This window comes from Mobula hypostoma, chromosome X1 (assembly GCF_963921235.1).
Source record: "Mobula hypostoma chromosome X1, sMobHyp1.1, whole genome shotgun sequence".
In the NCBI taxonomy this organism is placed as follows: Eukaryota; Metazoa; Chordata; class Chondrichthyes; order Myliobatiformes; family Myliobatidae; genus Mobula; species Mobula hypostoma.
The window spans coordinates 9,706,935-9,723,354 of NC_086128.1; the positions used below are offsets into that span (position 1 = coordinate 9,706,935).

At 40.8% G+C, this 16,420-nt stretch overlaps 1 protein-coding gene across 1 annotated transcript in view; it reads left to right on the forward strand.

The window, feature by feature from the left end:
* dcaf7 (ddb1 and cul4 associated factor 7) overlaps nucleotides 1–12,347 on the forward strand; it is a 33,885-nt gene extending 21,538 nt beyond the window's left edge. Inside the window, exons 4-6 of the mRNA XM_063038023.1 lie at nucleotides 379–588; nucleotides 3,995–4,112; nucleotides 5,551–12,347. Of these exons, the coding sequence (XP_062894093.1) occupies nucleotides 379–588; nucleotides 3,995–4,112; nucleotides 5,551–5,723 (501 nt within the window). The 3' untranslated portion in view covers nucleotides 5,724–12,347. The remainder of the gene's footprint in view (nucleotides 1–378; nucleotides 589–3,994; nucleotides 4,113–5,550) is intronic.
* The last annotated feature ends 4,073 nt before the right edge of the window (nucleotides 12,348–16,420 follow it).

A 16,420-nucleotide genomic window follows, 5' to 3' on the forward strand; every position in this document is an offset into this window, starting at 1 on the left:
ATTTAGTTTAACACGTTACTGTAGTTTGGTCAGTCTTTTGTATCATCATCCTTTACTAATCATTTTGACCTATTAATGTGGACAGGCTAATTTGTCATGTCAAATGTCCAGTGGTGTCCCACAAGTCTTACCATTGGGGTTTGCTTGAGAATAATAAGTGCACCATTGCTTTCTTTCGTCCACCCTAAATTATCTTAAGGTTAACTAGCATTTTAACGCAGCTGAGTGAGATCACTGGGCTTGAGAATTGAAGCAAGGCTTTTCTTGACTTTGTTTTAAACCAATTTTTCTTAATTTACAAAGCTGCATTGCCTCTTCCACAAATGAAACTGGTGATTAGGCTACTAAACTGCATTTTGTTTTTCCCCCGACTTGCAGGTGTACGATATTGCATTCAGTAGGGCAGGAGGTGGTAGGGACATGTTTGCTTCCGTGGGTGCAGATGGTTCAGTGCGTATGTTTGACCTTAGACACCTGGAACACAGCACCATCATCTACGAAGATCCCCAGCACCATCCATTACTTCGACTGTGCTGGAACAAGCAAGATCCCAATTATCTGGCCACTATGGCAATGGATGGCATGGAGGTAAGCATTAAAGAAAGCCTCCATGCATAAGTGGTGTAGTAGTATGTACAAGGTCTCCTTGATGAGCAAGAAAGTTTCACCACTGCAGGACTGCATTCTACAGACCAGGACAGTCCCTAAGTGTCAGTGAGTTGATGGGTATGGGTGAGCAGGTGAAAAGTCAGACAGAAGTATTACTGCAATAGCTATCCAATGAACTCAGTTAGAAATTGTACAGAATACTAGGCTGAGCTTGTATGTTATGTCATAATTAGCTGAATGGGTGAAATTTTAAAAACTGAACGTTGGAAATGTACAACAAAGTAATGTTTCAGGTTGGAAGAACAAGAAGTTTGTAGAGGGTGGATTGGGGTTCCCTGATAGGATAACATGTGAAAAAGCTGCAAACAAAGTTATCTGGTCCAACAAACGATTTACTAGAGAAAGTCTAGATTGAGTAGCATGTAGATTGGGGGAGACGTGTGGAGGAGTGTTTGTTAATGTTTGGGCTGCACTGGGACAGGATTAGTAAGGTTATCCGGTTGCTAAGTGAATGCGAGCAGTTAGAGCAAGGATTCCCAACCTTTTTTATACCATGGACTAACACCATTAAGGGGCCTGTGGACTCCAGGTTGGGAACCCCTGAGTTAGAGATGGAAATTAAAATGGCAGACAGCAAGAAGTTTGGGGTCATTCCTGCTTCAACTGGAAAGACTGGTCCCCTGGATGGTGGAAATGGAATAGGTGAAAGGACAATTGTTGTATCATCTGCAGTTGCAATGGAAAGTGCCCTTGGAAGGAATATGGTTGGTGCAAACAAAAGTGTGGATCAGGGAGTCATGAAGGGAACAGTCCCTACACGAAGGGTAGGGGAGGGGAAGATGTGTGTGATGGTGGGATTTCTTTGAAGGTGGCAAAAATTACAGATCCTATCAGTGTCGAGGCTGTTGGGGTAGAACGTGAGGACCAGTGGAAACTATCCTTTTACTGTGTGTGAGAGCAGGTGGAAACCCTGAGCTTCCTGTTGCCTGTCATTTTAATTCCTTATCCAGTCCCATTCTGGCCCATTGGTCTGTTGACTCTTATTACTATCACAGTGAGTCCTAAAAGTAGCTCGATGAACAGTGCCTCATTTTCTGTTTAGACACTTTGCAGCTTCCTGTCAATCACCTATCTGTTAGCTCAGTTGTTTTTCCTCTCTGGGGGACATGCTTGATATGCTGGGCTAAACTTTCTCTTCATTTTGCAACTCATGAGCGCTGCTTATCTGATGATATGTGAAACTGCTGCAAGTAAGTTTTTCTTTGCACCTTCCAACATGTACTTGTGCACATGACAATAAATTTGATTTTGACTTTGTCTCACCCTCTAATTCAGGAGTTCCCAACCTTGCTTAATAGCATTGTTCCAAGGCATAAAGAAGTTTGGCAACCCCTGCTTTAACTGCTCCTATTCAATCATTGGTCAGATAAACTTTACAGCAGTCATCTCAGTTTTACTCTGAGATATCTTCCCCACAACCCCCCAGCACTGGCTAATTGGCAGGAGTCAGAGTGGGAATAAAGGAACCTTTTCTGATTGGTGACTGGTGGTGTTCTGGGGACTGCTTTTTATGTTGTATGGACAAATTTGCAGATGATACGAAAGATAGGTGGCGGGACATGTTGTGGTGAGAAAGCAGGGAGGCTGCAGTTGGACTATGGTCATGCACTCTGATAGAAAGAATAAAGGTGTAGACTACTTTCTAAATGGGGAGAAAATTCATAAATCTGAGGTGTAAAAGGGCTTGGGAGTCCTCATGCAGGACTCCCTAACATTAATTTGCAGGTGAGGAAGCCAAATGCAATGTTAGCATTTGTTTCGAGAGGACTAGAATATAAAAACAAGGATGTGATGCTGAAGATTTATAAGGTAGTGGTGAGGCCTTACTTGGCGTATAGTGAGCAGTTTTGGGCCCCTTATCTAAAAGGATGTACTGACATTGGAGAGAGTTCAAAGGAGCTTCACGAAATAGTTCTGGGAATGAAAGGCTTATCATATGAGGAGTGTTTGATTGCTGTGGGCCGGTATTTGCTGGAATTGAGAAGAATGAGGAAGGATCTCATTCAAACCTACTGACTGGTGAAAGACCTAGATAGAGTGGATGTGGAGAGGATGTTTTCTACAGTGGGGAGTCCAGGACCAGAGGGCACACCTCAGAATAGAGGGATGTCCATTTAGAACTGAAATGAGGAATTTCTTTCGCCAGAGGGGGTGAATCTGGAATTCAAAGCATACTTATTAAAACATGCATGCAGTATGCAACTGGGATTCATCTTTTCCAGACAACCTCAAAACAAAGAAAACTATGAAAGTCGTTCAAACCAAAACATCAAAGCCCCCCCGTGTGCAAAAAACAAGTGGCACAAAGGGCAACAAGAACATCGCTCCATGCGCAAAACAAATTGCACAAACGGCAGCAAGAACATCAACCCCCGTACGCAAAAAAACCAAATTGCACAAACGGCAGCAAAAACATCGACCCAGCATGCGCAAAAAAACAAATTGCGCAAACAGCAACAAGAATATCAGCGCCCCCACGCGCAAAAACAAATCGTGTAAACAACAAGAAAGAACGAGTGAAAACAATATAGAAAACATAAAATTCATTGCAATAGACAGCTGTGGAGGCCAGATGATTGGGTGTATTTAAGGGAGAGGTTGATAAGATTCTTGATAAGTCAGGGCGTGAAGGCAGAAGAATGGGGTTGAGAGGGAATTGGATCAGCCATGATGAAATGATGGAGCAGATTCTATGTGCCAAATGGCCTAATTCTGCTCCTGTGTCTTTATGGTGTTACGGATAACTGGTTATTTTTACAGAATTACTTGTGTTTGCATGGTTTATTTTAGTAGTTTGAAAATGGTTATTGGGAGCTCATTGTAGACTTCACCAAACCTATTTGGTTTTTTTAAAATTCAACCTGAATTCTATTCATTGTGTGAAAGTTGTTTGCAGAATGATCCAGTCTTTTTTCTCTGCTTCTCCAACAAATCAGAGGTGTATTTGGAAGGTGGACATGCTCAGTTACCCAGAAATTGTGGATACATCTGCAATAGCTGAATGTGCTGTGCATAGGTAACAGGTGCACAGCTGTAATGCAACTTTTCCCCTCTGGCTATGTCCTATCAACTTGGCTGTAGCCAAATACAGAAAGACAAACCCTATGATGTGACTGGCAGTTTAGCTTCTGACATTTTCCATCTGAAGATTTGTTCTTTTTATCATGGTTAAAGATAGGAATGAAATAAGGGATCACTTCTGCATTCAAATTACTCTGGCAGTCCAGTGAAATGTAAATTGTTAGGTAACACTGCTTTACTCATGTTTTGCTGTAGCAGATTTTCATCTGAGTCTGTTAATCCAAAAGCTTCTACTCATTTTCAGGTGGTGATTCTTGATGTCCGTGTGCCCTGTACACCCGTGGCCCGGCTAAACAATCACCGAGCATGCGTGAATGGCATTGCCTGGGCGCCACACTCATCATGTCACATCTGCACTGCAGGTAAGTACTGCCTTTCTGCTTTTGGTGCTAGATGTCCTGTAATACCTTTCCTTGGAAACGAATTATTCCTATCCTGGTCATTTAAAATCTTATTTTTATTTTGAGGGCATGCATAGATTTCCATATTCACCTTTACTGTTCCACTGTTTAAAATTTTGGTTGTCACTTCAACTATTTTTTTAATTTCTCTGGAAAAGTGTTAATTTATCCTCCCGACTCCATTCTAGTCTTAACATTGGTTCTAAAATAGTCTGTCCTGAACTGGGTACTGACTTAGCCAATGATCCGCAGGCTTGTTATAAGAATGTTATAAAGTAAGCTGCAGATTCTGGATTTTAACAATAACTTAGTTTTTGCATCCATTCCATAAAATCTAGATTCTATCTTATTTTACTTGCTTTCTTAACTTTGTATCTGAGCCCTTATTCTCTGTTTTTCTATTGCTTTGAGATTTTTCATATTTTTCCTTTTCCTAACATTTTACCTGTCCTAATGTACTGACCAACTGACCAGTCTGCTTTGAGTTAATTAATCCTTCTATCAATTAAATATGCTTCCGGTGCCATCTACATCCATTGATGTTGCACTTTGCACTTCCAAGATATTTATTGAAGACCTGCATTCTTTGGAAGACACCAAGCCTCATGTCTGTGAAATGTCTGCTGTTTTCATGTTTTCAACTGACCTTAATGTATATATCTGTCCAATTTGCTGTGTTTTAATTTTGTTTCTAACCCTTGGCCATAAAGTTATCATAATATATTTCTAAATATTTCAAGTTAAATTTCACAACTGATCTTTTTTTTCTTCAGTCTCTTGCAAGGTGTCTATTCATAACCCTGAATTATCTATGGTTTAAGATTTCTTATCATTTCTCCTCCTCTGCTAGTTTTTACAATATTAACTCAGCAAAATTGACCACTGAATAGAAATACTATATGCACACAAATTGAGTGATCCTTGGCGGATCAGATAGATTGTCATGGCTTGAATTTGAACCTGTGGAGTTTATTGTTTCCTTATCTCTGGAATGGGGTGGGGGTTGCCCTGTCTCACCTTCACTGACTGGAAGATCCTCATTTTGTGAAGACTCGTGCCTGCTATGAGACATAGCTCACTGTCATGGCCTGCAATTCTAGATCTCCCTGCAGGAATTTCCCCAGATTCTGCTTGGCTACAGTTCATTCCTGTGTCATAATAATTGTTTGGGTGCGAGGCGAGAGTTCTCTTTTATGTTTATTTTTGCCTTTGAATTCTTGTGTTGGAAACAGTAAATGTTCTACACTATGTAGGATTTAGCCAGGCACCGTAGGAAAGCTGCAAAATTTTGAAGGGTATTCATAAGCATTTTAATAGAGGATTGTTTTTGCTTTCAATATTAACATTGTTGAAGATTGATGCTGTTTTTTTTTAACTAAATCAATACTTTTGTTTCAAGCGGATGACCACCAGGCACTTATTTGGGACATCCAGCAGATGCCACGTGCCATTGAAGACCCCATCTTGGCATACACAGCAGAAGGAGAAATCAACAATGTCCAATGGGCATCCACCCAGCCTGACTGGATAGCCATTTGCTATAATAACTGTCTTGAGATCCTGCGGGTTTAGTTTTAACAACTGACACTAGCCAAGGGATGGGAAATGGGGGCTGTTGTGTGTGATTGATATTGATGGTGAATGAGTTCAAGTTGAGAATGATTTTGCAAATTTTCAGTGTTGTTATTATATTCTGAGTGCAATTGGCCCTTTCTGGATTTAAATTAACAATTTGGATCCCTGATCCATCCTCCCCTTAAAGTAAATACCTAAACCAGTTAGGAAAGGACACTTTTAATCAGCTAACCCTCTGGTAGTGTACAACAGTAGGAATCTTTTTTTAAAATGTCACTGTAAATAACACTTTGCCATATTTTTATGATTGGAGTAGCTGAATCTGGGGTAACTAGTTTCAGAAGAAGTCCTGTTCCCTAATCCTCTGTCAGGTGACTTAAATTCCATGTTGGACTTGTACGAATGGTTTTCTCTTGATTTGAAAGACTATAGTATCTGAAAGGATAGATTCTAATAGGGAAATAATTTGGCAGCTTGAAGGCTGTGATATTTGTCCATAGTGAAGTTTTCAGATTGGAGTGAAGCACCTCCTGGAGTATCTAGGTGAGGATTTTGCCGAAAGATGGTTTTGAGAACACACTTTCATTTAGCCCTCATTTGTAGAAATAGAAAAAATGTCTGCAGAATACCATTATGCTTTCAGTGGGTTTGTTTTCTCCAAGGCAGGCCCCGTTGATAACATAGGGTTTGCAATGCAAATGAGATATTGTTCTTGCCCTTGAAATGGGCAGCACGACATTGTGAAAGTATGGTGCAGTAAAGTAGATACGTTACAATGACTGGCACTAGCCCCACTTGTATATTGGGTTATCATTTTAATTTGGTTGCAGTGAGGCAAATGTTTTCAACTGTTTAGTCAAACATGAAATTGTTTTTTTTTGTCTCATTCACTAGGCCCCTGCCAATTCTATGGCAAGATTAATAAACCATGAATAGATTTTGAGAGACACCCTGTGTACAAACTTTTGGAATTTGTTGTGATTGTTGACTTTTTGTTTGCCTTCTAATATAAACAGGCTGAATTTGAAGTGTGTAATTCCAGTCTAACTGGATAGTTAAGTGAAGTTTTATCAGTGCAGCACAACTAAGAGTCTTGCTGAAGTCATGCTTTCTGAATGCATCGCATTTCCCTTTCTTGCCCATCATCAAGATGCCAGTGGTTTTACTTGACCTTTGTATTTGGGGAATAGAAGGGGCGTGGTGGTTAAAAGGGCATCTTGGTTAGTCACTCCTTAACGTTGTGCCTTTGGTGAGAGGTAATCATTCAGGAGTGTATTCAACAGCCCCTTGAACCTGCCCATTGCTCAGTAAGTCCAAATGTTATTCCTTGAACAAATGCTGTCTTTTCTCTTTCCACCTCACACCAATGAAAATGTTGATGGAAAAGATAAACTAACGAGATGCACTGCGATGAAGTACAATTGAATAGCAATAAGTCTTCTCAGCTGCACTGAGATTTGTTGCTATGTGGCTATGATTGTGCATTTTAACAGTATGGCACCCAATCCAGGTGATGCTTTTTCTATTGTCAAATCTAATATATATTTGGCCTGATGTTATCACTTGGAATGTGACTTGTATTTGTGGGGTTTTTAGTCTTCCAGCAGCAGCAAGTTGCGGATTTTAAATTTTTGTTTGCAGTGTGCTATATGCAGTATCCCAGCCTGTTCTGCAGATGAATCTGCATGAGTAAGGGGGGGGGGGCGCGGGTTAGGAGTGATTTTGCTTGTACTGTGTGGCAGAGTTAAACAGCTTCAGTTGTTGACCAAGACAAGACGCCCTACATTCACAGAACAGTAGAACAGTTTGTAAGGGGTGGCAAGAAACAGCTCATTCTCAAGCATTTTTTATTCAGTGCATGTTTAGCCCCAGCTCTATCTATTTAATGTATTAGGGGAATGTAGGTTTTTTTTAAGCAGAGAAGGGCATACTGCATTCTGTTTGTATTGTAATAAGATTTGGTCCTAAGTGCTAGGTACCTCTACAAAGTGTAATAGGTTTCTTTTATCAGAATGAGAGATGGTGTTCAGAGCATTAGTACACTGCTGCCTTGTGCTTTTTTTCAGGATCAAGAATACTAAAAAATACATCGCTAAAAGGGAGTATTATAGAATCATGTATATAGAAATGTTAGAGGGCAAATCCCTGCTCTCCTGACTTTGTTCTGTTCTGCAAGTTATGTTGAGAGCTCAGCCCTTTTATCGTTCCCACAGCAATGTGGGACTCATCACTACACAGCTTCATGTGCAGTGAGTCACTGAGGCTGTCTGTGAGGGATACTGTTGGGCAGGTGGAGCAAACAGTGTTGTTGCTCAGACCTGAGATGTGTGGTTTGGGTGTACTCAGGCCAGAGTAATGACTGGCCAGCCATCACTGTGGACTGGACACTGCTATATTTCTAAACCTGGGGAGGGCCGTGCAGCCAAGCAAAAGTGGGGAGTAGCTGGCAGCTTCCACCGCATACAGAGGGGTGTGACAAAAAATACCATCAGATCCAAGTGATCTGTCAACATTTATATCTATTCCCCTGCCATGACTGCACTGTGTGGGTCTGTGCAGCTCTAAGCCTTGCATCTCAGCGCTCCCCCAGCCAGCTGCATGTTGCCTGAATCAAACTGAGCCACATGAATCAAAAGCATCAGATAATTAGTATAGCATTGTGCAGGAATGTGTAGCTGTGAATATTTAGACTCCAGGACCAATTTTGCTGGATCAAATCAGTGCTCTGCAGGGTAGTGCTAAGCAGGCTATCACTGAGGTAAAGTAATTTGAAAACAAAATTTGAAACTCTAGCTTCTACATTGGGGTATAGTAAATGTTGAAGGTCTGGCACTCCAAAACTTAGGTGGGTGCAAATAAGTTGCTTTAAAGCACTGCATTAAACTAGGTGCTGTTCTATCACTGGTGGAGTAAATCAATTGATAAATTGAAATTTTGTAGAGTATTTTACTTCATACTAATGTCTTGAGTAAAATTTTCTATTGTGCATTGGCACTACAGATAGCTTGCATTAAATGTATTTATTGTCTTAAGTGTTTTTGCTGAAGCTATCTTAGTTTTCCCTACTCAGTACAGCTAACAGAATTGTATCTTTTCTAACTGAATTGAACTACCCTGCCTGCATCTTTTGGATATTTCAGGTTCTCCTATCCTTTAGCTGTTTCTCGTTGTTCGTTGCATTCCAGACCCTCATTCACTAATTTGCATTTGTTATGGCTGTAGGAAAATTAGAGTTGGGGGGAGAGTTAGGATGCCATTTTAATAGTTGATGTTCTGTGGTCTGTATGCTTAGTAGGTGCTGAACAGTGAAATCCAAACTAAACTTCAGATATGACCTTCTCCCAGATTATATTATATTTTAATAACTGCAGTTTACGTGAGCTGGGTAAAACCACTACTTGTGCTCTGCCAATCCAGACCTTTTCCATTTTTCAGTTTCTGTTTCCTGACTGCTGAAAAACTGACAGATTTTTCTGTAAAATGTGTGTAAGAAGCCAGCTGGATCCTGCTTAAATATAGTCAGGTTTCCAACTCATGAGTTGGATGGATTTGTTGCCATCTAAAGGTGAAGGTGCTAAAGTACAAATCCATTCCTCGCGAAGGTACTTCGCAATCAATGAAACTGCAGAAACAGAAGATCAGAAATAAAACCAGAAAATATCAGAAACCTCAGCATCCCTGGAAAGACCTGAAATACTAACTTTGTTCTCGTTCCACAGATGCTGCCGGACTTATTGAATATTTCCAGAATTTTCAGTTTTTATTTTTGGCAGTAATACACAGATTAACATGATAAACACAAGATGTTTTAGCAGTGAAGGGTCCAGTTCCTGCAGTTAAATTTGTATAACTAAAATTTTGAATCTTCAGTGTGAGCGGTATTCCCCCTTCAAACTTTGGTTGACTATCTATTGAAAATTTTTGGCCCACTTTCTTTGGTTTGTTATATCATTCTGTCTCTCTGGTTTCTCTGGCCTCTCACCTACAGTAAAAGCACACACCTGTGAGATTTTGTCAACCTTCTCAGTCTTGAGACCTTTTAAAATTGCCTGGTGATGACAAAAGATGCCCTTCCTGGTAAAGGTGTACATAATTTTATATTTTTATTGTGTGCATGAGGCCATACAGACACTTGATCCTATGCTGGCTCAGAGGAAAATTAGTGGAGTAATGAAATTCTCTGATTTGTATTCTTCTCTTCTCTCCTCTGCCCTCCCCATCTCTAACTTACACACCAGAGTTTGACAATAGTGGCCATTTAAACTACCAACCTGCACACTTTGCAATATGGGAGGAAGCCAGAGCAGTTGGGGGGAGGAGGAGTGTGAACTCCATGCAGACAGCACCCGAGTCCCTGCAGTTATAAGGTAGTATGTGGCATCCCTTTACAGGCTCTTTGACTTCAAGGCTATTTTCCTCTAACTTGCAAATATACACATCTTTCCCTGGTAGCACATGAGAATAAATCAGTTCATGTCTGCTTATGACAAAAAGCTAACTACTTTGAATAAAATTTGGCTTTTTGAAACGAAAGAACCCTTTTCCTTAAACTCAATTGGGTAAAATCTTTGCTTATGAAGACTTAGTGGTCAGGTGAGATCTTCAGTTTGTGCTGCTTTCATTTGGATAGATGACCATAAGGAGGGAAATTGGTTAGGAAGGAGTTGGGGCAATTTACAGTGGGCAGCTCTAGCTTTGAGGGATGTGGCATGAAATCCAGATGGCTACTGGCAAAACATGCAAACTTCACACAAACAGCATCAAAGTTTAGGATCAAACCTGGATCCGAAATGTAGCAGTTCCCTTAGCTGTGCTGCCAAGATGCTAATAGCTTTGAATGGGGTTCTGGCAGTTTAGATATTGTTTCAGACCAGTAGTTGTTGACAATGTTGACCATTGCTGCATGAAGCCCTATGACATGTGGTTTCCATGCTTGGCCATCATTTGTGTTAGCACAATGCTAGATAATTGCAAAGAAATCTAATTATGTGAAAGATTGTGTTCCTACCTGCATGGGTATACTCATTTTAAATCTTCAGTGACTTTCAAAGCATAATAGAAGGATTTTCCATGAATCCTTTAAGCTACTTTCAGTCGAACCCATGCTATTGATTTGCTGGGTTTATTTAATGAAAGCTGTTCTATGTTGCTGTAATATTTTTCATTCTCCGCCTTCACACATTTACTGATGTGTTTGTGCATCAGTTTGAGTCTAAACCCCATTGATAGAAAGCCTTATGTCTATTCCTTTTGGTTTTGTTACGTTCCTGTTTGTGTCTGTATACCAGGAGCTACAATAGTACTCAATCCACTTTTACTTCCTAGTTTGTCATTGTGAGCCATGTTTGTATAACTTTACAGAGCAGTTGCAATTTTGGATGAGCATCACAAGCAGAATTGCATAAGTGTAGCTTGTTCATTGTTTTACTAGTGGGCTTATTCTTTTCTGAAGTCTTTCTTACAGACCCAGGCTGCGTCTGCCGAATGTGAGTACTTGTTTTGCCCCAAGTTACTGACCTGAGGTATGAAAGGCAATGATTGGTTACTATGAGATTTCTCCTGTAGGCTGCTCATTTTAATATAGCAGGGGTGCTCTTTAAATGCAGGGAAGTGAAAGGTTTGGTTTCTGAGTGGAACATTTAGTTCTGGATGCAGTTACTCAATTGTGGAATACCTCAAGCCATCTGGTTCTTCATCTAAGACCAGTTAAAGAACAACAGGTGGCTGGGCTCATCTCTTGTATGTGGTTTCAGAAGCTGGGGTTACTCAGTGTAAAGCGATCTGAGCAAATTCTGTTTTTATCACCTCCCTGGCTATTGAATGTAATTGAAACACTTTCACTGCACTGGGAGGAGATGGAGAGTGAATTTGTCTGGGGTCGAGCAATGGCGTTGGCTAAATATTTATTTTAGTTGTTTACTTTTAATTTCTGAAAAGTTAGCTAAGTAGGGAACAAGGCCAACTCAAAAGAATGTTCCTGATGGGAGGTAAAGAGAAGGTTGCTGTGTTGGCAAGATTGATTTAAGTTTGGCACCTTTTGCACTCAGCTTGCTAGTTCTCTCTTTGGGGCTCAAGTGCAGCTAATGGATGTGTGCTAGGTAAATTCTTGTGCTGTATGAAGCTCTCCTGACATGAGTCTTAACAGGTACAAGGATGATGTGAACCAATAGTGGAGCTAAGAAGACCTTTATTGTCCAGCAATTAACTCTGGATCTAGATAGTTGTTCTATGTAAAATGTGCTCAGTTCTGACACTCTAAAGACACCAGTTAATGAACCCTTTCACTGGCAGGACCCACCTTTACGCTATTGTGCTATTAATGTGTATTGTTGGCAGTCTGCTCAGATAGATTTAACAATGGCATTATCTGTATTTTAACCTGAATTGAGTCCTCCATATGAAGCTATTTTATTTATCAGTTGTATCTATTCATTTGTGCCATTTAGATTTCAGACTTGTATAGCACACCTGGGTTTTCCTATATTGACAGTATTTCTAGTGTGCATTGAGATATTTGAAGTATTAGCGCATGTTGTGTATGTGAGGGGCAAAGCAGGTATTTGTTGGAGGGGATGGTTAGTGAAGGCTGCCACCATTTCTTCATCCAATGGTTGGTGGGGGCATTTGTTTGCAGGAGGTTGTATGTGTACTTGTCTTCAGGCAGGTGATCTGCTTGTGCTGTCTCACCTTGAGAGTTGGGGATCTGCAGTCTTATCGACAGCACTCGATCAGGCAGCCTTCTACAAGCCTGGGCTCTCCCACTTACCTATACTATTTCTAAATTAAAGCCTTTCTTGTGTCACTGTTACTGCACTGTTACAACCTGTCCATCGCCTCTAGTCCACACCCTTCCTCCTCTTTCACTTGGCAGAAAGTTAGGTGTTATGTAACTCAAGGCCCCTGCATTTTAATGTGTTGCGGCTGGTTGAGCTTAGCTGCTGCCTGTTTTTTTAGTTGATTCAGATGTGTACATCAGACAGGCAGGAATCCTTGTGTGTGGGTGTGTTTTATTTTAAATTCTTCGTGTTTTAATCTCATTAAACAGTATGCCCTTGATGCCAGCTGGACATGTTTGTATGGAATTGCTTTCTGCCATTTGAGGATGTGAATTTTGATCCAACACTTGCAGCTGATTCCCTAGATCGAATTTTAAGGCCATTGTGTTTATAGCTGGATATATAATCCATCTTGCAATGAAGATTCATCTTTAATTTAAAATATCTTCAAATTTCCGTATGTCCACTTCTGTATGCTGTAAATGGCACTTCTAGTATTTATTGTTTTTTTGTGCAGTTTCCATTAATTATTGAATGCATAGCTGAGTGCTTTCTTAGAACTGTAGAATGTTTGTTTATAATGGAATATATATAAGATGTTAACTTTTTCTTAATAAAAATATTGAAGTGTGTCAGTGTTGCTTGGTTCTTCTATCTCTTTCTGTCATTCTTGTATCTTTCCATTTTTACCTATGCAACATGACCTAGATCAAGGCAAAGATTACTGGTTATGACCACACTGAGTACTTAATCAGCTACAATCAGTAAAAGCTTTCTTACATGTAGTAAAACACTATAGATGCTATAAATCTGAAATAAAATTAAATGTTTGAATTGGTTAGACCATGAGAAACAGATGATTGCTGATGAGAAGTCACAGGTGAATTATTCTGAAGGGAGTAGGCAATAACATTGGGAGGATTGTTTACTATGTCACTAGGAGAACTTCAAGAAGGAGTTGGGGCAGCGCTGTAGTGTAACACTATTACGGCACCAGTGACCCAAGTTCATTTCCCGTTGCTGCCAGTAAGAAGTTTTGTAAGTTCTCCCTGTGACTGAGTGGGTTTTCTCCAAGTGTTCCGGTTTCCTCCCACATTCCAAAGAAGTAATGGTTAGTGGGTTAATTGGTCAAATGGGTGAATTTGGAGCAGCATGTGCTTATTGGGCAGAAAGGCCTGCTACCATGCTGTACCTTTAAATAAGACCATAAGATATAGGAGCAGAATTAGGCCATTTGGCCCATTGAGTCAGTTCAGCCATTTCATCATGGCTGATTCAATTTTTCTTTCAGCCCCAATATCTTACCTTCTCACTGTATCCCTTTGTGCTCTGACCAATCAAGAATCTATCAAACTCTGCCTTAAATATACATAAAGATTTGGCAAAGAATTCCATAGATTCACCACACTCTGGCTCAAGAAATTCCTTCTCATCTCTGTTCTAAAAGGAAATAAAATAAAACAAAGTGTAATGGTTAATGCTACCTTTTTGGGTCAGAAATGCTGATTAAATTTCTCATAAATTTTGGAAATTTCCTCCTCTTTCCCCTTATACCAATGAAGTCCCCACCATCAACTCCTATGAGTTTTGCACATCTCTGTAATTTCCCTGCAAGTTTAGTGCAGCTACAACAAAAGAGAGTAAAGAATTAGTAATATAATCACGTATTTCTATTTTAAACAGATTCCGCTCTTGAATGTTCCAGAATTTGCTCTCTAGAACTGCAGTTTCAGAACCAGAATCAGGTTTAATATGTTGTGAAATTTATTAGCTTAGTGACAGCAGTACAATGCAATACATGATGTAGAAAAAAATAATTGCAATAAGTATGTTAAAGTTATATTAAAAACAGAAGTAATAGAAGTGAGGTAGTGTTCAAGGATTCAATGTCCATTTAGGAATCGGATGGCAGAGGGGAAGAATCAGTTCCTGAATCGCTGAGTGTGTGCCTTCAGGCTTCTGTACCTCCTATCTGATGGTAACAGTGAGAAGAGGGCATGCCCTGGGTGGTGGGGTTCTTAATAATGGACGTCACCTTTCTGCGACACCACTCCTTGAAGATGTCTTGGATACTACAGAGGCTACTACCCAAGACAGAGCTGGCTAATTTTACAATTTTCTGAAGCTTTCGATCCTGTGCTGTGTGCCCCTCCCCCTATGCAGCCTGTCAGAATGCTCACCAGGGTTTTCAAGTGTCTTGGGTGACAAACCAAATCTCTTCAAACTCCAAATGAAAAATAGCTGCTGTCTTGCCTTCTTTATATCTGCATCAATATGTTGATCAAGTTAGATCCTCAGAGATCTTGATACCCAAAAACTTGCTCACTCCACTTCTGACCCCTCTGAAGGTTGGTTCGTGCTCCCTCTTCTTGCCCTTCCTGAAGTCCACAATCAGCTCTTTTGTCTTACTAATGTTGAGTACAAGGTTGTTGCTGCAACACCACTCAACCAGCTGGTATATCTTGCTCCTGTACTCCCTCATCTGAGATTCTGCCAACAATTGTATCATCAGCAAATTTATAGATGGTACTTGAACTATGCCTAGCCACACAGTCATGGGTATATAGAGAGTAGAGCAGTGGGCTGAACACATATCCCTGAGGTGCGCCGGTTATGGTGTTAATACCAATCCATACAGATTGTGGTCTTCTGGTTAGGAAGTTGAGGATCCAATTGCAGAGAGAGGTTCAGAGGCCCAGGTTCTGTAGCTTATCATCAGGACTGGGAATGATGGTGTTTATACACTGAGCTGTAGTCATAAACAGCATCCTGACATGGGTGTTTGTATTGTCCAGGTAATCTAAGGCTGTGTGAAGAGCCATTGAAGTTTGTGTCTGCCATAGACCTATTGTGGCAATAGGCAAATTGCAATGGGTCCAGATCCTTGCTGAGGCAGGAGTTGATTCTGATCATAACCAACCTCTCAAAGCATTTCATCACCATAGGTGTGAGTGCTACTGGGTGATGGTCATTAAGGCAGCTCACACTACTCTTAGGTAGGTGGGAACTTCTGACCATAGCAGTGAGAGGTTGAAAATGTCCTTGAATACTCCCGCCAGTTGGTTGGCACAAAATTTCAGAGCCTTACCACGTACCCCATAGTCGCCTGCTGCCTCGTGAGGGTTCACCCTCCTGAAAGATGGTCTGACAGCAGCCCTCAAGACAGCGATCACGGTCACCAGGTCAGTGCAGCAGGGATCTTAATAGCTGTAGTTATATTCTCCCTTACAAAGTGGGCATAGAAGGCATTAATTTCATCTGGTAATGAATCATCGCTGCCATTCATGCTATTGGGTTTTGCTTTGTAGGAAGTAATGTCCTGTAAATCCTGCCAGAGTTGTCATACATCTGATGTCACCCCCCCCCCCCCCCCACACCTCACTGGGAATTGTACTTTCGCTCTTGAAATACCTGGTTTTCTTGTACAGGCCTGGGTCACCAGACTTAGTTTTTGCCACACCCTTTTCTTTCTTCACAACCTTTCTCTTTCCAAAACTGTTTCCAGGAATATTTTGAAATCACTCCTTTCCTTGGCCAGCAACCTTACTAGCACAATGTAGCGGCCCCAGATTGCACTGGCATCTCACCAACCTTGCTTCTGAGGTTTGCAGTGCGTGTGTGTAAAAGCAACTTGTACTCTTTAGTCTGGTTCTGTCTAAGAACTTTCCATTACATGTTCTGGCTCAATTTACACTCCCTGTTGTTTTTGTTTTTTCTCCTTGGAGACTGTCTACGGTGTGTGTAGTGGGTGGATGGAACCAAGAGAGGGAGGAGGAAAGGGAAATGGGGCAAGGAGAGGAAGGTTATGTAACACAGCAGTACTTGGGGTTCATTTCACTGGTTTGCAGACTGTCTATGCAGAATGAGTCCTGTTCCTCTAGTTAACAGGCTTCACCCTGGCAGTGGAGAAGGTAGATG